The 22,807-nt window shown below is 30.5% G+C and overlaps 4 protein-coding genes across 4 annotated transcripts; 2 read left to right on the top strand and 2 right to left on the bottom strand.

Moving 5' to 3' along the window:
- Positions 1-320: 320 nt before the first annotated feature.
- LOC105644063 (transcription factor MYB30) lies at positions 321-2,607 on the bottom strand. Its single transcript, XM_012229310.4, has 3 exons — positions 1,836-2,607; positions 1,561-1,690; positions 321-1,392 (listed from the first exon to the last, which is right to left on the bottom strand). Exons 1-3 carry the CDS (start codon positions 1,966-1,968, stop codon positions 699-701), a joined length of 957 nt encoding a protein of 318 aa, XP_012084700.1. The 5' UTR covers positions 1,969-2,607; the 3' UTR covers positions 321-698.
- A 4,461-nt stretch (positions 2,608-7,068) lies between these two features.
- LOC105644062 (hypothetical protein) lies at positions 7,069-11,374 on the top strand. Its single transcript, XM_012229307.4, has 5 exons — positions 7,069-7,864; positions 7,950-9,175; positions 10,033-10,446; positions 10,597-10,832; positions 10,942-11,374. Exons 1-5 carry the CDS (start codon positions 7,746-7,748, stop codon positions 11,200-11,202), a joined length of 2,256 nt encoding a protein of 751 aa, XP_012084697.1. The 5' UTR covers positions 7,069-7,745; the 3' UTR covers positions 11,203-11,374.
- A 782-nt stretch (positions 11,375-12,156) lies between these two features.
- On the top strand, positions 12,157-14,195 carry LOC105644061 (large ribosomal subunit protein eL34). The gene is made up of 4 exons (XM_012229306.3): positions 12,157-12,328; positions 12,416-12,495; positions 13,671-13,780; positions 13,871-14,195. The coding sequence occupies exons 1-4, from the start codon at positions 12,250-12,252 to the stop codon at positions 13,962-13,964; spliced, it is 363 nt and encodes a 120-aa protein (XP_012084696.1). The 5' UTR covers positions 12,157-12,249; the 3' UTR covers positions 13,965-14,195.
- Positions 14,196-15,348: 1,153 nt separating this feature from the next.
- On the bottom strand, positions 15,349-17,249 carry LOC105644060 (protein FEZ). Its single transcript, XM_012229304.4, has 3 exons — positions 16,709-17,249; positions 16,326-16,627; positions 15,349-16,215 (listed from the first exon to the last, which is right to left on the bottom strand). Exons 1-3 carry the CDS (start codon positions 16,890-16,892, stop codon positions 15,502-15,504), a joined length of 1,200 nt encoding a protein of 399 aa, XP_012084694.1. The 5' UTR covers positions 16,893-17,249; the 3' UTR covers positions 15,349-15,501.
- Between the last annotated feature and the right edge of the window lie 5,558 nt (positions 17,250-22,807).

Genomic DNA, 22,807 nt, shown 5'->3' on the forward strand with positions numbered 1-22,807 from the left:
AGCTTGCAATTAATCAAGGTTTTTTGGTAGTTGACTCTTTCCCTTCTCTTATCAAGTTGTAAGCACAAGTTCACAAGAAAGCACTTCATACTTTAATTCTTCATCGCATTCAATAAATAAAAGCTCGTCCCCCTATTATTGTTACTAGTATTAATTGGTTGTTTCTCTATAAACTCTTTCAAAAAAAAAAAAAAAAAAATCTAAAGCAAGTTACAAAATTATTTATTTTCCAATTTTCACAAAACATTACATTAATTCATACGAATTGTTAGGTATTTATGCTAAATATATAACGAGGCTAAAAAAATCATCACTCAAAATAAAAAAAAATGAATCGCTAGAAATTTATTCCCATGAAAAGAAATCATATCACATGATAATAAATTAAAATCTACACTTTCTGTATTCAGCACTCAAGGGGATTGAGAACGTTTTATAGCTAAAGACCTAAAGCACCGATATATAGATTACTAGCTAAAGGTCTCCAAAATAACCCAATAATAAAAAAAAAATTTTCCCCTTCAGCAAGAAAAATAATTAGCGGCATATTAATCTAGATCAAATTCCCCGAAAAAAAAAAAAAACCCCCAACAATTAAACATATTAATAAAAAGTTAATCCCTCTAAAAAAGATTATTTTCATCTAATTCTAATTTAACTTCACTAAGATAATCCTTTCCTTGGGTTGTAGTATTAACTCAATCATCAAAAAGCCATTTCTCAAGAAGAGAAAATGGTGGCATTTGTGCATAAGAATTTGACTTTTGTTCTTCATGGAAAATACTAGCAGCCTCATTGGGCGACTCAAAATCAGAATTGGAAGAAGAACGATCAAAAGATTCAAAACCACTCAATAGTGATTCAAATGTCTCTTCTAATTCAATCCCATCATTATTATTTTTTCCCTCTTTTTCCCTTTCTTCAAAGTTACACTTTGAATTCTGAGTAGTTGCTGATGAAGAATTTATTTTAGGCCCATCTCTCATCCAGCCTTCAAGTAACTTGGCAATATTTTCAGTGCTGGAAGCATAAGTAGTCGTAGAAGTTGCTGACGCTGATTTTGCACAAGTGGATTTTAACTGATTATTGTTGTTATCAGTTAGTTTTTCTGGTGATAATGCTTCATATAAAGCTTTTCTAGCTGTGTTAATATCAGTTTGAAGCCTTCTTTCCCATTGACCTCTAGAAATTGGCTGCTGTGAAATTATTGATGTTGTTGTTGATGATGACGATCTTGATGATGGTGATAACCCATCTCCTTTGAAGTGATTATTAGCTTCTTGATCACGGGCTGTGTGCAGCTTTTTTAGCTTTTTCTTCAAATGGGTATTCCAATAATTTTTTATGTCATTATCTGTTCTTTGTGGAAGATAGGAAGCAATGGCTGCCCATCTGCAGAATAATTAATAATAAATTATATATTATACTTTTCAGAATAGATAATCCTTTTAAAATTCCTTAAGCCATTTCAAGATCACTAAAATAGCAAATTAGCAAGTAAAAACAAAATAAAATTAATTAACTAAAAGTTATACTTTGATGTTATTAATTAATAATTACCTGTTGCCGAAAAGGGCTTGTAGGTGGATTATCATTTTCTCTTCTTGATCTGTAAAATTACCTCTTTTGATTCCTGGCCTGAGATAATTAGTCCATCTAAGCCTGCAACTCTTGCTGCATCTAGGCAACCCTGAAAAACGAAAGAAACAAAAGAAACTAACATAACTAACAAGATTATCAAAATAGATAGATATGTAGCATCAAAATTTAAAAAACAAAATTAGTAACTGATATAGATATTAAGAAGAGATATTACTAATTAATAATAATTAAACCTGTATTAGCGGGCACAGCTCTCCAATTGCCAGGACCATGTTCTTGAATATAAGAAACTAACATGATATCTTCTTCAGGAGTCCATGGACCTTTCTTGACTCCACTCTTATCACAGCAAGGAGGTCTACCCATAATATATTCTCACTCTTTGCCTTTTCTTTTCTTTCAAAGGCTTTGAAATTTAAGTCTTTCTTCTCTTTAAAAAGGGGTTTATCTTTTTTGAAAGAATAGGCAATCATACGAGGCCAAGGTTGCTGCCTTGGTCTGCATATATAGAAAAAAGAAGCTAGTGAGAGAGAAGGAGCTGTGTAATTAAAGGAAAGCAATAAAAGGGTACCCAAAAAAAAGAGTCAAAAGAGGACAGCAAATGCATTTACTCAGAGGGCAAGCCAAAGTCAGCTGTACCAATACTCCTTCTGCCTCACAAAATCGCGGGGCATTCAATGTTATGTGGGTATGCACAACAAAAGAAACCACCCCAAAAGAAAAAGAGAGAAAACCCAAAATTTATTAGCCTTTAATTTATTTCTTGGAAGCCTATATGCATTTCAAGAAAGCAAAAACTAAGAGGTGGCCGCCGGTGGTGGTGGTGTGGAGGTTTTTGAGCTGACCTACTCTGCCAAAAAGCAAACAAACCACTCTCTATAGCTTCTCTACCATTGACTATTACTGAAAGTCTTCTCTGATGAAAGAAATTAATTCTTTTTTGAGAGAGACTTTTGTATATATCTGTAGGTTATCTTGACCAGAGTGATTCCTTGCAGACACATAAATGATGATAGATACATGTGAACATGATAAACTTAAAGTGTTAGAGTTCTTAATTTTTTTTCTTTTTCTCTCATTTCGAATTTTAATTTTCTTTTCTCTGTTCCAGTCTGAAACTGCATTAATGTGTATGATGAATGGTGACAACGTTATTCGGCTTGTTAGCTAAAAACAGAAAAGAACAGAAAATCTATTGTAGATTTCCGATTTCCCTCTTTGTTAAACCCTAAAAAGAAAAATCAATATATTAAGATTTTAATTATTGTTTAACTATGGTAATCCATTTTTAAAAAAGATTTTGATGTGTAGAAGAAAATATATCGTGTTACTTGATACTACTCTATCACAAGTCACCACCATCACCATGCATGTAGGTAATTACTTTGTATCCATGGATATATAGCTCTGAAATATACAATATAAGGATGAGATTTAATTAATCAAATGTCGAGTACATATATAAATGTTTTGAATTGTCTTGTGACAATGATGTCCAATTGCTAAGGTACATACCGTAATGAAGTATCTTTCGTGCAATGGTGGTCCAACATTAATCATCTTATTATTTTCATTTTAATTAATTTCGAGTGATCATATGATGTTATTTTATGCTCAATCAATTACTTCGTCAATATGTTTTAAAATTTTTAATTTTTTGAACTGTGAAAACCATTGTAATACTACTTGTCACTGTGCAAACAGAGAAGAAAGGAAGCTGCCTTCTCCATGAGCTTTGACAGTTGGAAAACATTTTTATCATCCAAGTACCTGAAAATGACAGGCTAAAGAATAAAATCGACTAATTATTATCTAGCTGGTGGTGGATTTTGATCCTTACTTTGACCGAGCTCAAGCCTGAATGTGGAACTGAATTTATATATCGAGTAGGTCAAATATGAGGTCGAGATTAATTTTAAAACTTAAACCGAGTTCAAGTTTAAATAAATATATATATATATATATATATATATATATAAAAGAAAGTCACTTTTCGTTCAATATAATTTTGTTCGACTCCATTAATTAATATTCGTTGTAATCTGTAATTTCTAGGTTTAGCCCTATTAATTATCCACGTGGACTTGTTGGTAAATTTAATCGGGCTACTATTGCCATTGATTATTATGAGACCAAAACTTAAAGAGTTGATGTGAAACAGAGTACAGAGCTCAGCTAACTTTTGTTGTAGGTCATGCACATGTTCCTTCTGCCCTATCCTTGTCAGGTGACTTTAATACAATTAGTCAATTTACCAATTTTGAGACCATTTGGAAAACGCCTACATGAAATGGTGAACTTGGAATATATATACATATTTATATATATTCAGTTTGAAATTCACATTTTAAAAATAATAATAGTATTTTAGATATTATTAGAAAATTAATGTAAAATTTATTTAATTGTTTAAAAATTTTTATGATTAATGAATGTGAACTTTTTTGAGCGAATAATTTAATTTAATTTTTAGTTCTAATAATATTTTCAGAATATGTACATTTTTTTTATATCAGCTAAACTAATTTATATTAAAGAAATTCTTAATCTAATTATCATATTTTAAAAATAAGCTTTCAGATCTCACCAATCACAAATTTATTTTCATAACACTTGATACAAATTAAGAATAACGAATTAAGAAAAAAAATTATTGTAGATAACACAATATTTAGAGTGGAGTTATAATTATTGTAGATAGTATATTTAAATAAGGGAATATTAAGAAAAAAAATTAAATATTGTGTTGGAATGATAAAATGACTTAAGAAAAAAAAAAAGACAGATATTCAGAAATAAAAGTAGCATTATAAATAATGAGAACGTTGATAAGTTGATTTATGGGGTTGAGAGTTTTCCGTTAAATCAAAATAAATTCTCATTCAATTTAATTCGATTTTAATTTAAAAAAAAAACAAATTAAAATTTTTTTTCTAATTCAGTTTGATTTTTTAAAAATCCTAAAAACCAAATTAAAACCGAAGTGTACTGGATTTATTCAATTTAGCATTAATGCATAAGTGACCAAAATTTGAATTTTTTTTTTCACCTATAATAATAATAATAATACTTTATTTTGTATTCTGGAAAAAAAAATTAAATAAAGGAAGAATTTATTTTGGCGATGGGCCTTGTAGTTATGGCCCAACTATTTGTATTAATCCAAAATCAAAGCATTATAAACGGACAGAACTTCTTGTTGTGCTTAAAGAGGATTTTCCATCAAAGCCCATAGTGTCTATTTGTATAAATCTGGTTCAGAATCTGTATATTATATTCTCATGGAATCTTTTTTTTTAAAAAAATTTAATTTTTATTACAATATTATGTTTTGCTTATTCATGTGACAATATTTTTTTCTATTTTCTATTTTAAATTTTAATAATCAATAATATGTAAATAATAATGAATATTTTTAACCACGATTTTAAATATATAATTTTTTTTTGAGAACGAATATTCATATTCACACTTTGTTAATTAAAATTTTAATTTAAATTAATAAATTTGAAATACTGGATGGAGCAATTGCAAGTGTATAATTTGCAGCTTAAAAACTTGAAGTTTTCTTAATTTATTGCAGCATTTGATTACCAAAATTTACGAATTATATAAATTGAAGATGAAAACTTAAAAGATTTTTACGAAAATAACCTTGTTGGCGTCTAGATCATATCAGTATTTTTTTTTTTTTTAATATCTATATCAGTGTTTCATAGATTTCTTTTCTTCAATCTTCAAAATGTCAGATATAGTGGGTTGGTGGGTTCTCCTACTGAGAAACATAACAAGAAAGTGTTGATAGCTCGTATATAATCTCATTTTCATGCAGATGCATGCACTGAATTTTAAAGGAAGAGTACCTTTGACTCCTCAGGTTAGAACGCAAGACTTATTCAGAAACTTCCAATTGTTTACGCGTCCAAGCCTACACGGTTTAAGAATGCAGCTCTTACGTAATCCAATTTGTATTATGATTCTAAAAGTCTTAAGACATCAAGTTGATGTTTCTGTTTTTGTTCTATCAATAACAATTGATGATCGTACGGGTTGCGTTGTGAAGTGTCAATATGAAAATAAGGTGATGGTTGTTTTATATGGGTTAAGTCTGCAGCTCGTCTTTTTCTTTTGTGTATTTCTTTCTAATTGTATGATTTTCTTGTTTCCAAACGGAGATGATTGATAATATGGACAAGAACATACGACATGATTTCTTGACTCTTAAGGTTTGCAAATCTAATGTCTTTATCATAATATATCGGAATTATTTTGTATTTTCAATTTCTTCTGTTAATTACCTTATTTTCTATTTGTTTATTTCGTAACTAGTCTCATTCTTGAGTTGAAAAATGAGACTTTGAAGTTAGAATAAAGTGTCAAACGGGGAAGGGAGAGGGTCCTTTAAATAATTTGTATAATTCTGAATATTTTAATTCATTGTGTAATTCTAAATATTTATATAATTCTAAACTTGACAAAATAAATATTGTATCCTTTATTTAAAAATTTCTCACACAAATTCTATTTGATAGTGACATTATCTCTCTTTGATTTTTAATATAAAATTGATGAACATTCTTCTAATTATCTTTTATTATATATTTAATATATAAATTTGTTCTTTCATAGATTACTTGTCATTTTAGCTTTACAACCTATGTCGTCTATCTGCCAGAAAACAATTGCTTGTCGTTTGGAAGAAAAGCCGGCTTACAGAGTGATTTGTTTTAGTTGAGCAAATAGTTGTTTAATGTTTAATAGTTAAAAAGACCTGAATTTTATTTCATCATATGCTGCATAATATTCAAAGATTTTGGCTTTTCTATTGTTTTTAAAATTTCAAACATGGTTCTCAAAGTATCTCCTTTTATTGTAAATAATGGTAATATAGGTAAATTTACTCAATAATTTATTACAAATTAAATAATTTAAATATTTTTATTTTTATATTCTAGAAAAGTGTGATATTTTTTTTTTTCAAAAGAAAAGTGCAAATGTGACATTATCTATAAAATGTGACATAATCAATAAAATGAAATATATTCTTTAATTAGATTTAATATAATACCTAATGATGCAAAGAGATTGCACCGGATAAAAACATACTAATATTAGTGAAAAGTCCTTAATGCTTGATCTACAAATATTTATTGCTACACTTTTTTTCTAGACAAAGTATTCGTATATATAATTCGATTACTTCTCTTTCACTCCAAGGGACATGGAAACTGATCAGTAAAAATATTATATCCAGGGAGTCTCGAACTTGCGACTTCATAGATCCCTCAATCCCCTCAAGTGCTTTTTATTATTAATTATCCCTTCGATTTTTTAAACTCTTTAACCACTATTATTTTTAATTTTGGAATTGGAATACAAATACTTAGAGGCCCATTAATACCCTTGTTCCTTCCTCTTTGATTTTCGGTGTGTAAATTTCCCATTTAGCGTAAGTTCAAAAACCCTGTTAAGCAAATTCCCACGACTCGTTGCATCTAACAAGGAAAGTTGCGCTCTTATTAACTTTGGGGATTTTCTTTTCTTCATCCCATATCCGTACCGAGTTGAAAATTTTCTTTTCAACCAATGATCTCCAACCGACGTTAATTCTCAACTCCATTCATTAAAACTAGCAATTTTCAACAATTCAATGGGATTGAACTTTCAATTTAATACATTTCCCCCTTGTACATAGAACACGAGACAAAACAGAACAGACCCTTCAACTAGAGAACATCTTTCTCTTCTCTAATTCCGAATTACATAACGGTTTCGAGAATTCCGAGGCTCTAAGCAAGCTCAAAAATCTCTCGTCTCTCCCCTGTCGCTGACATGTTCTTTTCTCTCCTTAACTCTTGCCTAACTATCTCTCTAGTGTTTAATGTTCCATTTTTAGGTCAGATTTCTACTTCTCTGAATCAGATTTCCATGCATGTACATATGTTCTGATTTTGACATTCCTTCTTTCTTTTATGTTAAATACTGGTGAAAGGTCTATTGTTGTTCGTAGATTTCAAACTAGATATTCAAAGTTTCTATGACTTCTCTGTTTTGCTTCAATTTGAAAAAAAGGAAGTTGATGGGTTAAATTGATAGGTTCCCAAAAGAGTTTGTTGCTCAATACCCATTTCAGAGTGGTGAATATGGGCTCTGTCAATAGGTTTCTTCCCCAAAAATTGTTTCTTTTTGCTGCCTCTTTTTGGGTCTCTGTTTCTGCTCTGTTCCTTGCTCTGTTTGGTCTAATCAATAGGAACCTTTTCAGGTATTCAGTTTTTCTTTTGCCCTTTTTAAATATTTGTTTGATAATCTTTTCAATATTAATTTCAGTTATTTATATTTGTTTTCAGGGTTAAAGAGAATTACCTCCCTCAGCCAAATAATTCAAATTGTACAGAACAAGAATTTGACATGAAAGAAACAGAACCTGATTCCAATTGTATGGGGGAAGATATCGTTGAAGCTAAAAAACCAGAAATTGATGGCACAGAACCGAATGATACAAAAGAAAATGATGAATTTGAAGAAGAAGAAACACCAAAATTCTTTTTCAAATTTCAATTTCAGACTTACAAAGAGAATTATGAGCCGATTGTCTCAGATTTTGTATCCTCTACAAGCACCACCGCCAACAAGTATGAGGTCTTATCTGTGAAAGATTCTAGTCACTACTTGGAGAAACCAGAAGTTTTAAGCTTTAAAGTGAAAGAATTATATGCTGATTCTAATGAGGTTTCTATTGCCAATACAGAGATAATGAATGAAAGAGAGATGAAACAGACTTCCACAAATAGTGCATGTGAAGCAAAGGAATCAGAGAAGCTTGAACCAGAAAAATGCATTGAAAGGTCTATTCCAAAACAGGAAATATCAGCTCATGTTCAGTTTCTATCAGAAAAGGACTTCATTGCTGCAGTTTCTGATTCTGATTCTGACTCCGATTCTATTACTTCAAGCAATGAAGTTATAAGTCGCTTTGTAGCTTCAACTAGTGATAGCTTTTTATCAGAAAAAGATTTTGAAGAAGCATTTGATTTTGATTTTAGTTTTATGGAGGACATTGAAGGGGAGAAATCAGAATTAACTGGGGAAGAAGAAAATATGAATTTGCAGAATTTAAGTGGAGGGTACGAGCCAGATGATTTCGAAGACGAAGACAGTGATATATTAGAAGAGCTTAAAAATTTAGAACCAGAGTCTGATATGCAAAATTTCGATAGCCAAGAATTTGGTAAAAGGGTTATTCAAGAAGAAGAACTTGATTGCAATGACAAGGAAGAATCTAAAGATAGTTCAGATAATTCTGAGGACTCAAATGGATTGGAAATTTTGTGGGAACATCAAGAATTGATTGAGCAACTGAAGATGGAGCTTAAAAAGGTAAGAGCTACTGGCCTGCCAACTATCTTAGAAGAAGACGAGTCACCAAAAATAATGGAGGATTTAAAGCCATGGAAGATTGATGAGAAGTTTCAACATGAAGATAGAATGGGTGAGCTTCACAAATTCTATAAGAGCTATAGGGAACGGATGCGAAAATTCGATATCTTGAATTACCAGAAAATGTATGCAATGGGTATGTTCCTTTTTCACAAATCCTTATCAATATTTTAACTTATTTCTGATTTATTTTTTGGATAAATATGAACAAAAAGCACTTCTACTGATAAAAATGCATGTAGTGAATATGCATCTATAGAACAACCTACCTTCTGTAGTCTTTTAGAAGTTATGGGTGATGTCCCACTAAATCTAGTTTAGTTTGGTTAAACAAAAGCATGAACTTGCATTTAGAGTAATAATTACACAAAAGGTAGAAGGTGGATGGAAACTTACATTTTCTACCATGTTACCAACTTTTTTCTTTTTTCTTTTAAATTTTTTACCACTCACATGTCCATATATATATATTAACAAATTATGCAATTAATGTATAGAACTAACAATAGAAAACATTCTTAAATTAGGCCAGTTCCATTCTTTTTTTTGGCTTTCAAGAGTGCTTACTGGTCATGCATGCTTTTTGTATCCAAAGCTACTTGGATTATTTTTATAACCATCAAAGCTAAAAAGAGAAACTAACTAGCACGATTTTTCAATGCATAAATCCAAATTTTTATATCTAGTGGAAGTTGCTTTTAGCTAGATTATATTTAATGTTATCTTACCAACCTTTGATACAACATTTCCTTTAACCTATTATCTTATTATGGAATGGTTTTACCTAAATTTCAATTCTTTTCTGCGACTAAAATATACAAAATTTCCACTGATTTTAATGCTCTACGCATTCCTTTTTTTGTGATTAAACTTATTTTAACATGAGCGGAATGACTTTTGAGCTATGGTTAAATATTAATTTGTCATTTATTTCATTAGAGTTTAAATTTTATATGAAATGCCTTATCCTTTGTGTTTAATGGAAATCTACAGGCTTTCTTCAATCAAAGGACCCACTTAAATCATTTTCGACCCATAAAGCTTCAGCTCCAGCATTGACATCAATTTTTTCACGGAAGTTCCTGATAGGCAAGCGAAAAAAGTCTACTTCTGATCCAATGATGACCTTCATTAGAGAACTGCATAGTGATTTGGAAATGGTTTATGTTGGTCAAATGTGCCTTTCATGGGAAATCCTTCATTGGCAATATGACAAGGCATTAGAGATATGGGATTCTGATCCGTATGGGATTCGTCGATACAGTGAAGTTGCAGATGAATTTCAACAGTTTCAAGTGCTTATGCAGAGATTTATAGAAAATGAGCCTTTTGAAGGTCCAAGATTACAAAATTATGTCAAGAATCGCTGCGTTTTGCGTAATCTCCTTCAGGTTCCAGTAATAAGAGGTAAAAATCTCATAAATAGATACTGACATACTATCTAATGGTTCCGAGAATTACCCTTTGAGCTAACTGAGGCCTTGCATACTAATCTTGATTTTGCAGCAAAAATCAAGTGAGGCATTGACTAACAGAAAAGGTTAATTTTTTCTGCAGAAGACAGTATAAAGGATAGGAGGGCAAGAAGAAAAGAAAAGGACGATGATGATGCAATTACAAGTGATAAACTAGTAGAGATCATGGAAGAATCAATAAGAATTTTCTGGAGATTCGTTCGAGCTGATAAAGATGCACATAACGTAGTTCTGAAAGGTCGAAAGGGAACTCAAATCGAACCCCAAGACCCTATAGAACTAGAGCTTCTGACAGAAGTTAGAACAAATCTGCAAAAGGTAATTAGTTTGAGAGTCTGTTCTCAGAGCTTACCCAGGAAATACCAAATGAATCTCTAAACATTACATCTGGTTTTATAATTTTCTTGTTATGTTGGATTCGATGCAGAAGGAGAAGAAGCTTAAAGACATATTGAGGAGTGGAAACTGCATATTGAAGAAGTTCCAAAAACGTAATCAAGAAGAGAGCAGTTCAGATCAAGTTCTCTACTTCTTCTCTCAAGTGGATATGAAGTTGGTGTCAAGAGTTCTCAACATGTCGAAAATTACGACAGATCAACTACTGTGGTGTCGCAACAAATTGAACAAGATTAATTTTGTTACCGGGAAGATACATGTAGAGCCTTCATTTTTGCTTTTTCCTTGCTGATGATGTATGTATCTCAGCTATCTACCATTGTAAATGGTCTTCCATACTCTAGTTCTTGATTATACATGCAGAGGGAGGATTTTTAGAAAATTTTTTAGGATATAGTTAAGAATCCATTGTTAGAACTGATATTATACTTCTTTTGTTTCTTTTTTTTTTTTTTTTCTTGTTTTACCATGGCAAATATAATGGATAATAAAACAACAATATCACATTATAAATATTCGAGTTACTCAATTTTAATCTAGTCAAACTTGAGTAATTTGAATGACAGAGTTCAAGTGATTCACAAAACAAATTTAATATTTAAATTTTTTATAGTTGTAAATTTATTTTATATAATTAGTTTTTAATTAAGGTTAAACTCATTTTGATTCCACTTTTAATTAATATATAGATTTACATATTGTTCTGAAAATAATCAAGTTGAATTGGGTTGTGCATGGATATTTTGGATAAGGAGTATGAATTTATATATTAGGTATTTGCCACCAAAATTCATTTATATTAATAAATAACTAAATCTGATTAATTAACTTATAAATATGAATTTAAATACTTTATAGAAATACTAATTTTATATTTACATAAATTATTAATTAAATTATAAAAATATTATTTAGTAATTTATTAATTTATATAATAAAATTATATAGGTTTGGTCGGATTCACGGAGTATTCAGCTAATATTAATGAAGTTTGGGACGGATATAAAAAGCAAGGGATGAATTACGCTTACGCTTTCTAAATTGGACTGAATAGCGAAAACTAAAAAGCTATAAGTTTCACTTTATAAATACAGAAAAATTTGTCGCCTATTTTATAAATTAGGAAACTTCACCACAGGAAACACGTTCCATTTAATCATAACCGTAAATCAAACAAAGCTCACAATATCAGCCCTCAGATCTAGGGTTTTATATACACAGAACCCTATTTATAAACTTTCCATAGATTTGCAAGTCTTTTGGTCTCGGTCTCCATCTTTCTCGCCATTGTGCACATAGACAGCTTAGAGACTGAGAAAAAGCTCAAAGAAGGGCAAAAATGGTTCAGCGGCTCACTTACCGGACAAGGCACAGCTACGCCACCAAATCTAACCAGCACCGCGTCGTCAAGACCCCTGGTATATTTCCATTTTAATATGAATTTGTTGAAATTTATTTGTTATAGAATGCAAATGACTGTGTTAATGGATTTCTTTGAAATGAAGGTGGAAAATTGGTTTACCAGACCACCAAAAAGAGAGCAAGTGGACCTAAATGTCCCGTTACTGGCAAGAGAATTCAAGGGGTATGTCTTCTGATCATCTAATTTAAGTTTTCATGCTTGAATTTCATTACTATTGTTTTGTAGGCTTTTTGTTGATTGATCTGTATGACAGGATAGTTTTAGTAATTGTACTTATTTTATGTGACTTTGCCAATATAGAAGATTTACATTGTGATATATTCCTCGTGGATGCTTCAATTGGGCTTTCATGGTGTTGCTTCATGTATAGCATTTCATGTTGGACCATAGATAGTTGGACTTCCAGCTAATATGAAATTGGACTTTATGACTTTAGCAGGGATTTGAGCTATGCATTGCTAACCATTTGTTAATTTGTTTAGTTTTTTAAGTATTGATCGAGTAGGACAAATATTCTAATCAACTGTTAAACCATTGGTCATAATCTGTTGTTGGTATCTTTTGTGTCCCAATTTCTAAAAGAAAGTTGGACCATTAAAGATAAAGAGAGTTAAGTATACCTAAAGATAAATTTCTGAAAATAACTTCTTAGATATGTGAAATTATTATTTTTGTTTTGAACTGTTGGAGACACATCATGTTCAACACTGTTATGTTATGTGCATATAATGATTTCTATTAACGGATTTTGGATGACATGGTTGACAAAATTAAACAATCCAAACCTTTCTTTATTCAATCTTAATGAACAAAAGTTAATCTATGTTAGAGGGCGTTTTGCTTATCTTGGAAATATGCTTGGGCAGTTGAGCTGCTTTTGCCTAATATGCTCATTGGGGCACTTGATGATATATGATAACTTCATTGCATGAGAGTTTCTTTTGTGGGAAATAGGATTAGGAATGAGTTTTTGCCAGGGACTGGAAACTCAACAGAGGTGCAGAAAGATGGTGTAAAATTCTAAATTTCCAAAAATTTTGAGCTTTTATGTTGGATATCTTACAGAAGTGTTGAATTTGAATTCAAAAATGTTAGATGTTGGTTTTACACTTGATTTAGCAATGTTCCTGTAGAGTGTTGAATTTTTATTGGCTTGTGTAAACAATGCTAGCTTCTCTTGCATATTTTGTCAATCAATTTTTATGTTTGTTTGATGAGTTTTTATGCCTTGTTGCTATTTGAGTTGATTAATAATACCGAATTAATGAGTTATAAACTCTTCATAAGATCCTGCTGGAGCCCTAAACAGATGGTGTTGAATGTGGATTTATTTTCAGATTCCTCACTTGAGACCTGCTGAATACAAGAGATCTAGATTGTCCAGGAACCGACGCACTGTCAATCGTCCCTATGGTGGTGTATTATCAGGGGGTGCTGTCAGGGAGAGGTAGATTAGCCCTGACTCAATAATTATTGATTGTTGTTTTCTTGCTTTTTAGGGATATTGATGGATTAAGCTGTTTTCCTATGTCTGTAGGATCATCAGAGCCTTTTTGGTTGAAGAGCAAAAGATTGTGAAGAAGGTATTGAAGATTCAGAAGGCAAAGGAGAAGCAAGCCTCAAGGAGCTAAACTTAATAAATGATAAAGCAAGGAATTGGGAGTTAGAAGATATGTTAGAGGGAAATTTTGGGCCATTAATGACAATGAGATTTGGAATTTGAATTTGGAGATTGTCTTTTCAGCTTGTTGGATACCTGATTGTTTGTCGTACGATCTTTTTTTTTTCTTTGGATTCATTTTGACAAGAAAATTATTAATTGTTAGCTGTTTTATGTGATAATTTTTGCTTTTTGTTGTTTACTGTCCTGCTTGAGATATTATAACTGATTTAGTAAGATGTTAATTAGATTCTACCATCTAAAGTAGAGCACTTCAGTTCGAAATTGGGCAAGAACGTTGCTTTACTCTTTTAACAGTGTAGTGATAATTGACAGTCTTTTAAAAACAGCTAATGTGAAGTCGCCTAAAGTGATTCCGTCGTTCAAATGTAAAAATTGAAGGATTGATTTACAATATTACGTTTTAATTGAACGCATTCCGACCTAATCCAATATCGATTTTATATAGCACTGCAGAAACAATTTTGCAACAAATCGTTATTGAATCCTACTACAAATATTCTGGTAAGGTAGAAACCTTGCAATGGTTAATGCAATCTATCTGTTTGACAAAACACCCAACTGAATTTGTGTCCCTGTTGATATTTTCGTCATTGTACTTTTACCGGTAATATCTTCAGTCCTAGCCATTAATGTTTCGTGCATTTATGGTGAAATGGAAACAGCCATGAGGAACTCTTGTACGTATTTGGTATGATAATCCTTAGCTGTGGAAAACGGACATCGCTTTCTAAGGAGGCATCATAGTAAAACGAAGGAAAAGTTCACCCGTCATTGGAAAATTTCCTTCGATTAATTTGGCATAACAAGTTGCAAGGTATAAATCATACAAGACCAAAACTGTATCAACAAGATCTTGAGGACCTAGAAAAGAATGACAAAAGCATTGAAGAGAAGAAGCAGCGCATAAATTAGAAATAACAGATCTTACTGCAAAGGTACTACCTTGCAGGATTCTTGATGGAAACTTTTCTTCCATCAAATGGTAAGTTTAATTTCTATTTTCAATTCTAATAATTGCTTGCTCTGTGCGATTAATGTTCCTTTTTTTTTTTTTTCTTCCTTGGTTGTTTTATCTGTTTGCTTGTTTGTATTTGCTCTTTGGTTACTTACACATTGTTACCAATTGTTCTATATAGCACTGAATTTGAAAAATTAGGCATTTATCTGTGATTTGATTTCCATTTTGGAAATTTATCAATTCCATCTGGTTAATTTCCATAAAGGCTTATTAGTTATTAGCGCTTAGACAAACTCATTTGTTCAATTAGTGAAGTGAAAAAAAAAAACGCTCAAGAAAAGTTAACAAATAAAGGGAAATATTTAGACCAGTCTGTATGATTGGAATATATAAAAACTGTACAATAACATAGCAAACATAGTACATTTTGGACTCTATCAAGCTCCAACTGAACACCCAAAGCAGGATATATATATAAATATAAAATGCTATAATTAAATCCCATATCCTCTTTGATTAGTAGGATTTAAGTGTAGCATTTGTTTGTAGAATAAGTAGAAGACATCTCACTCGGACAAGGTGGTGAATCCCATGGCAGATTTGAGGGCAAACTGAAGGGAAATCCAATCGATCGGACTGTTCCCCATTGGTTATTATCATAAATTCCATTAGAATTTTTCCTCAAATTTGCTTCATCTTCTTCTGCACCCATATTAGCTTGTGTATCTTGAGATAAACTGATTGCGAATCCATTAAACTGCTGATTATGTGACCCTTCAAAGTTTATACTTTCAGAAACTTTACTAATATCACCAATTAATGCAGGGTTCAATAGCATAGAAGAAGAAGAGGCATCAACTGTACATTTGGTATGACCTGAAATTTCAAGTGGTGAAAACATAAAATTGCTATGAAGGAGGTCTCCATTTGTAAGAGGAAATAGAGATGGCTTGTCAACTGAAGTAGGAGTCATAGGTTTGTTGTAAGAGGATAAATCTATAGCAGAAAAGCTCGCAGAGGATGCTTGTTGTAAGTCATTATTAGAACATATCGGGAAAACTGATGCGATTTCGGTTGTGCAAGAAATGTTCTCTGGACTGAATTGTGTGCAGCGTTGTACTCCTTGATTGAGTATATTAGATGCTGTAGTGTCTGGTATTTGAGACATCCAAGAATGATTAAGAGCTCTTTGTGCCATAGAATTAGTTTTCTTGAATATTCTGCAAATAGCCCATGCATCCTGTAGCCAAAGTGAAAATGAAGTTGATAATATTAGTAAATACAGACAAAGTTTGAAACCTAATCAGATCCTAATTAAGGAAAATAGAGTAAATATTGCAGAATCAATACATTTGGAGGAAGGCTTTTGTCTAGGAGCTTCTTTGGTGGTGACGGTTCTGAAAGAGAAGGTAAGCGAAACTCATGCATCATCCAGTCAGTTTTTATCCCTTTAGCAGCTCTACCTCTATAGAACACTAAGGACTTCTTTAAACCTATGCATTTAGTCCCATCAGAAGAGTAAATAGGACGATCGGTTCCAGTCGCCTTCCAAAACCCAGCTCCAGTGACTCTATTAGGCCTTGCACTATTTCTGTATTTTCTGTCTCTAGGACAGTAGAAATACCACTCTTTTTCCCCTGTAGTCGCCAGCTCTACTTGCAAGAACGAAGAAAGAATGAGATAATGGTAAGGTACTTAGAAAGAAAAGTTAAGAGAAAGAGAAATGATCTTACTTGGAAGATCCCAGGGATCATATTTGTAGATATCAACTTGCTTAATCAACTCTATAGGCAAAGATCGTTGCTGAATCTTTCTTTTAAGGTAAAAACCAACAAGTTCTTCATCAGTTGGATGAAACCGAAATCCAGGCAACATAACATCATCCATCTTATCAAGATCAGTACTCTTCTCTTCCATGAACCCCTCTTCAATCTCTCCAGTTACTAGTGTATTTGAGTTTTACAAGTACAGAGAGAGTTGAAGAGGGAAAACTTAGAATTTACAAGTAGGTGTTATAGTGTTGAGAAAATTTCAAAGTGAAAATGAATGGGAGAATTAGTGCATAGTACAGTTCAGTTAATGCAGACCTAAATATATGCTTCCTGATAAGGAGTCTGCTTCCGAAGCTTAGGCCGCCATTTTAGGGTAACTGCAATGGAGAGTGTGTTTATGAGAAAATCAAGATTTTCTTGGTGGGAAAATTTGAGCCAAGCTAAACTACCAAGGGAATAGTAGTTTTGTTTTCTATGATTTTTTGCTTTCTTGAACTTTATATTGAGTTGTGTTTATATCCAATTTAAGGATCTCAAAAGACTAGAAAATAGCAGTATTTTGGGATTTGTGAATCAAATTGTTTTCACACTCTTTTTTTTTTTTTTTTCTAATTCTTGAATTCTTATGGAAAAGGAAACTCTTGCTTTTATGTTCAAAACAAATCAAAGACAAGATGACAAACCAAGCTTCAATGTCATGCTATTTAAAATAATAATAATAGTAATAATTAAAAAAATAATTTATTTTTTGTTTAAATAATAATTTTTTTCTTGAATTGTTTTTTGTAGACTAGTTAATTAATATGGGGAAGCTGGCTGGACCAACTCCCAACAATACAGAAAAGGTTCAATTACATTTAACATTTATATTATTCAACCTATGAGATTCTCCTGGGAAAAATATAAATTTTGGTTTCCTTGGATCCAAAAATGCCCTTCTATTGCATTCTTTTTCAGCTTCTATTCCATTCTCTTTGCTTCATATGAGCACGTGACCTGTCCCTGTTCCTATTTTTGGACTTTAAGGAGATTCCTTATAAGTTTTTATTAATTACGTTAACATAGGAAAAGTAGGGCCACCCTAACCTAATTGTAAACCATTTACCATTTCATAATTAACCCAATTGCTAACAGGTCTATCTGGGTCGGAGGGCTATTTTTGTCTTTTAATTGAAAATTAATGGTAATGTGTAAAATTTAGACAGAATGATCATTTTGTTCGACAGTTTATAAACCATAGGAATTAAGTAGTGTAGTATATTTTTCAAACCATAGATAACTAAATAGTTAATTTCGCCCGATCTCAAAATCCAAAATTTATTAGTAGTTTTATTTAACAGTCATTAACTATAGGAACTGCATGATAAATGACTAAATAGTTAATTCACTAGATGGGAGGAACTACATAGTGATTTACCCAAAATTTATTGATAGATTTGGTTAAAGAATATACTATTTGTTTGTATTAATGTAATTACTATTAATTTCGTAATCGTTAATGATTTTTTATTTAGAGTCAGAAAGTGTAATTACTCTTTAAAACTGTATAATGTAAAGGTTTTTTACGCTATCAGCAAACGTGGTTTTGTTAATAATTCTTCTAGAGACTATTTAGCAGTAAGTTATAATAGAATCAAAGTAGAAGAAATGGTGCAAAATGGCTAATTGTTTAGATTTTGGGAAATGAGAGTGTTGAGAATTGTAACAAGGTAAAGTGGGACCGTTCACCAAATTGTAAGAGGGGAGCAGCTCAACTACTTTATGTGTATTTGCTGGTTCGACTTGCTGATATCAGATTACATTATAAAATTATGTCTGAACTCCTAATTTAAAAAACATGAACAAAAGGAGAAGGAAACATGCTTATTATATTTTATTGTATGCTAACAAAAATAGCTATATGATGGTAACAAATACTAGGAAACAAACTTTTTTGAAACTTGTCTTCCATAATGTTATTATTATCATATGGTTAGAAGTTTAGATTAGGATGAAGGTAGCTCTTTATATACTTTTGGGGCACTTAGGATCAATTTTATTAATATCATCTTTTCTTCCTCATTTATATATATATATAAATAGCAAAGCATGTTAATTTTTACGATGAAGGAAAACCACTAAAAAAGTAATTTTTAATTATCCTTTTATCTGATTTTCAAGATACAATTGTTTAGTATGGGAAAACAGAAACCGAAAATTAAATCAGAAGTAATATTAAAAATTCTTCTTATATTTAGAATTTTATCGGTAGAGAATTATTTATTTTAAATATGACCAAAATAATGCATAAATTCATAAATAAAAGGTAGTGATTCGATGCATGAAATATCTTACATTTATGAACTCTAAAGACAAATTGACGTATGTAACTAAAATAAAAATTTATATATTAGTTCACAAATTAGCCAATTTTTTTTTACCAATCAAGTTAATTATACTTAATTTATTTTAATAATTTTATGGCTCAAAGGATTAGAAATAAATAAATTATAAAACTGTGCCACTTTCATCCATAGAATTAATCTATTCCAATATACTATGCTTCTATTACTTAGCCATTAAGATCATAACAAAAGGCATAGCTCCAATTGCTTTGATTTCATGAACATTGAAATTTGCATTCTTCATTTTCAAAATTTTTTTATAATTAATCTTTTCTAGACCCCCATTTCGAGATGCCACATCTTTTCCTCTCAAATCACATTATTTAAAATTTCAATATTTTTATGCATATCAAGTATGTCACGGTTCAAAGTCACATTGCCATTATTGAGCATAATTTTTGGTATTTTAGATTTTATTTTATATTGAAACATAAATTGAATCTCGGCAGAGTGTATCGAAGAACTTCAAAATCTTTACGTCTATGATCTAAATAGAATTACACCTCCTTATTTATTTATTTTTTTTTAAAAAAAAGAGTTTTAGAAGAGGTTTTTCAAAATAGATATTTGACTATTAACCAATAACTAAATGATCCTATTAATAGAATTTAATAGTCATTACTACTTTAAAATTTTACGATGTATAATAGTTTCAGATGCTTATTTTCTTTTTCTTTAAAATCACTATTTTCAAAATATTTGTTAACTTTTCTTTTACCCATAATTATTTTCATATCCTTTTTGAATATAAGATTGATCTTGTTTCAAAGTTTATGATTATCACTTTTAATAAGTGTTTTTCCGTAGCTCAAATTGATAATACTGCGAAATCATCCTCTGAATTTAAGCGAACCTTACCAAATAAGCTAGTTGAGGATTGCATCTCAGCCTCAGCCCTCAATTTCCTACTTTCCATTATATGTTGTATAATTAGACATTATTGTCCTTGTTGACCTCGAATTTGCTAGAAACTGCCATGGATAATATTGTCATTGCACTGCTAAACTAAGAGTTAATCCCTTGCTTAAGCATGCTAACCATGTCTGCTGTAAGGAAGGCAAGTATCATTAATAAATATGTGAACATCATGTGGTCAATTGCAAAATGGGAAGTCCAAATTTAGTGATATTCCCAAAATATAACCTTGATTTTTTACATTTTTAATCTAGGGTTTTGCATTTCAGATTGAAAAATGTGTCTAATTAAATTCTTCTAACCACAGGTTTTTCAAGCCTCCTAAAGGACCTAAACATAATTATTGAAAATCCACATCAAAGTTATAAACCCCATGTATTGGCCGGCCGATCTTCTTAAACTGGCTCAAAATCAAATTTCATTATCTTTGTATTTTATTGTGCTTTAAATTATTATTTTCTTCTATTAATTGATATAAATACGGATGTATTCCTCCTTAATTTACGTCTTATGAGCTCTTGAAAGAAAAAGTTGTCGTCTATACACCAGGGTATAACCTAGATACATATAGGATCTGACAATTAAAAAAAACAGGACAACTGTCTCGTGTTCTTTCTAAACATATTAGTGTTATTTTATTTCTCTCTATCTATTGAGAGATTATTAACTAACTTAATTTGAAACTTAAGCTATGAGCTTGTTTGCATAATAAGGTAACTATTCAAAATATCCAAATATTTCTAGCATGTCTCATAAGGGACAAAATGGAAATCATGTTGTCAAGGTAGAGGTCAACAAATACCAACTTCTCTTAATAAATTAGGCATCATAAATTAATTAGGGCATTTTTTTTTTTTTTCTTTTGAATATGATATATTGTGTCTGTATGTTAATGAGACTTGAAGGTAATCTCTTTGAAAGCAACTTCCCTTCAATATAAATATATGACTTTAATTATAAAATAGATTTGCCTACATGATAAGTTACTATTCAAACCTTATCACTATTTTGGTAAGAGCCAAAGGAAGGCCACTGCAGCATTCAATGTAGCCATCTTAAAGGATATAAATACTCTTATGGGTCAATCATGGTTAGCCAATATCCTCTTAATTTCTAATTGTGACATTTTTTTTTTCAAATTTCTTTTCAACAAAAACTGCTAATTTTGCATTTTTTTTTCCCTTTATAAACAAATATAAAAAATTAATCCCATTAATTGAAATGGGAATTTGTTTTTAGTTAACATTCTTTGATTGTGAAGTTAAAGATTCCAATTAGAGTTTAAAGCTTGGAAGCAAAGAGCTAAGGACAACACAAAAACAAATCAAGCTTTTTATTTTATATTCCTTCTGTTATTTTTATATAGGCACAACTAATTGTTCATCAAAATTAAGAAAGTGATTTAACCGAATTTTTATCATTTTTTTCGTAATTTACCTCCTAATATATCATTTATTTTTCATCTAATATTATTGCATGTCTTAAATTATCTTTCAATCTTTAATGAGATTTTAGATACTTTCTTGAATGAATGTAATACAAACAATTACAAAACTGAAGTTTATGCCCTAACATATAGAGAGAAATTCATTTTTTTGTCTTTTATTTAGGAAAGTTGTATGAGAATATGAAAATTTATGTTTATTTAGCTTTCCAATTGCCTTTGATCATTGAAAACATATTTTAAATATTGCATAATTTTTAAAATTTTTAGCAAAATCCGTAGAAATTTCTTTTTATTTAAAATTCATTTTAATCGGTGCTCGAATAATCTATATCAGCATACTTTTTTTTATGATGGAAATTGATGTAAAAAATCCATTTATCAAAATATATTCACATTAAATGCTCATTTATACTTTTGTCTGCCGCTATCTTGAGAATTTCTCACATTAAAAGCTTCACAAATGACTAAAATAAGAATAAGATAGACTTTTAGCATTGACATGGTTTCCAAAATTACCAAATTAAGTAAAATTTTCTATATAAAAAAACACCCAAAATGAAAATTTTTCTTATACAAAAAGAATGGAGGGAGTACCAATCTTGCATATACACGAAATTACATGGCAAAATCACATTTAATAAATAATAAAGATTAATGTAGGGGATTGCCCATGGTTAAAAGGGTATACTACTTTTGTGATTTAAGTATTAACCTTTCAAAATCAATCAATAGCTAGGTACTGAATTTGATGGGATCTTGGAGGCAGATGTTACAATCTTCAGAATAATAATGAAAATATAAAATAATAGAGATTATAATACTATCATGTATATATATATATATAATCCTGAAATAAAAAACATTTGAAATTACTGATGTGACATTTTCTTTTTTGAGCATTCTATTTTTCCTCTTTTTAGAAAATTTTAGATTTTTTTATATATTTTTCTATGTTTCAATTATATATATATATTTAAAATTATTTTCTCTAAATAGACATGTATCGATTTACATTTTTTTGAATACTTTATTATCCATAAAATTACCGTAGTCTGTATATGCATAAAATAACCGCATATGATTTGAAGCTAGCTCATAGTATCTTCTCTATTCTCGAATAAAAAATATCCAAGAAAATACTTCACTTTTTCTATTTTTTTGGGCTTTATATTTTGCTCAGTGATCTTTTTTTCAGGTTCAAGAAGGAGGAGCTTACACTTTTTCTGATTGTGCCATCCTTCATAATTTTCATGGTATTACTCAAGTACTGAAAACAAGTTGTGGATCCTTAAGACTCGTGATAAGATTCTTTTG

The sequence above is a fragment of the Jatropha curcas genome, chromosome 4 (genome assembly GCF_041381405.1).
Source record: "Jatropha curcas cultivar XTBG-Jc1 chromosome 4, XTBG_Jcur_1.0, whole genome shotgun sequence".
NCBI classification, from domain to species: domain Eukaryota; kingdom Viridiplantae; phylum Streptophyta; class Magnoliopsida; order Malpighiales; family Euphorbiaceae; genus Jatropha; species Jatropha curcas.

Excerpts from the sequence above, each read along its gene's own strand:
- LOC105644063 (XM_012229310.4), bottom strand. The coding sequence starts at position 1,968 with ATGGGTAGACCTCCTTGCTGTGATAAGAGTGGAGTCAAGAAAGGTCCA. Across the intron at positions 1,691-1,835 it reads AGCTGTGCCCGCTAATACAG|GGTTGCCTAGATGCAGCAAG; the intron begins GTTTAATTATTA and ends TTCGTTTTTCAG. Across the intron at positions 1,393-1,560 it reads CAAGCCCTTTTCGGCAACAG|ATGGGCAGCCATTGCTTCCT; the intron begins GTAATTATTAAT and ends ATTATTCTGCAG.
- LOC105644062 (XM_012229307.4), top strand. The coding sequence starts at position 7,746 with ATGGGCTCTGTCAATAGGTTTCTTCCCCAAAAATTGTTTCTTTTTGCT. Across the intron at positions 9,176-10,032 it reads CCAGAAAATGTATGCAATGG|GCTTTCTTCAATCAAAGGAC; the intron begins GTATGTTCCTTT and ends GGAAATCTACAG. Across the intron at positions 10,447-10,596 it reads TCAGGTTCCAGTAATAAGAG|AAGACAGTATAAAGGATAGG; the intron begins GTAAAAATCTCA and ends TTTTTTCTGCAG.
- LOC105644061 (XM_012229306.3), top strand. The coding sequence starts at position 12,250 with ATGGTTCAGCGGCTCACTTACCGGACAAGGCACAGCTACGCCACCAAA. Across the intron at positions 12,329-12,415 it reads CCGCGTCGTCAAGACCCCTG|GTGGAAAATTGGTTTACCAG; the intron begins GTATATTTCCAT and ends TTTGAAATGAAG. Across the intron at positions 12,496-13,670 it reads CTGGCAAGAGAATTCAAGGG|ATTCCTCACTTGAGACCTGC; the intron begins GTATGTCTTCTG and ends ATTTATTTTCAG.
- LOC105644060 (XM_012229304.4), bottom strand. The coding sequence starts at position 16,892 with ATGGAAGAGAAGAGTACTGATCTTGATAAGATGGATGATGTTATGTTG. Across the intron at positions 16,628-16,708 it reads TGATCCCTGGGATCTTCCAA|AGCTGGCGACTACAGGGGAA; the intron begins GTAAGATCATTT and ends TCTTGCAAGTAG. Across the intron at positions 16,216-16,325 it reads ACAAAAGCCTTCCTCCAAAT|GATGCATGGGCTATTTGCAG; the intron begins GTATTGATTCTG and ends CTTTGGCTACAG.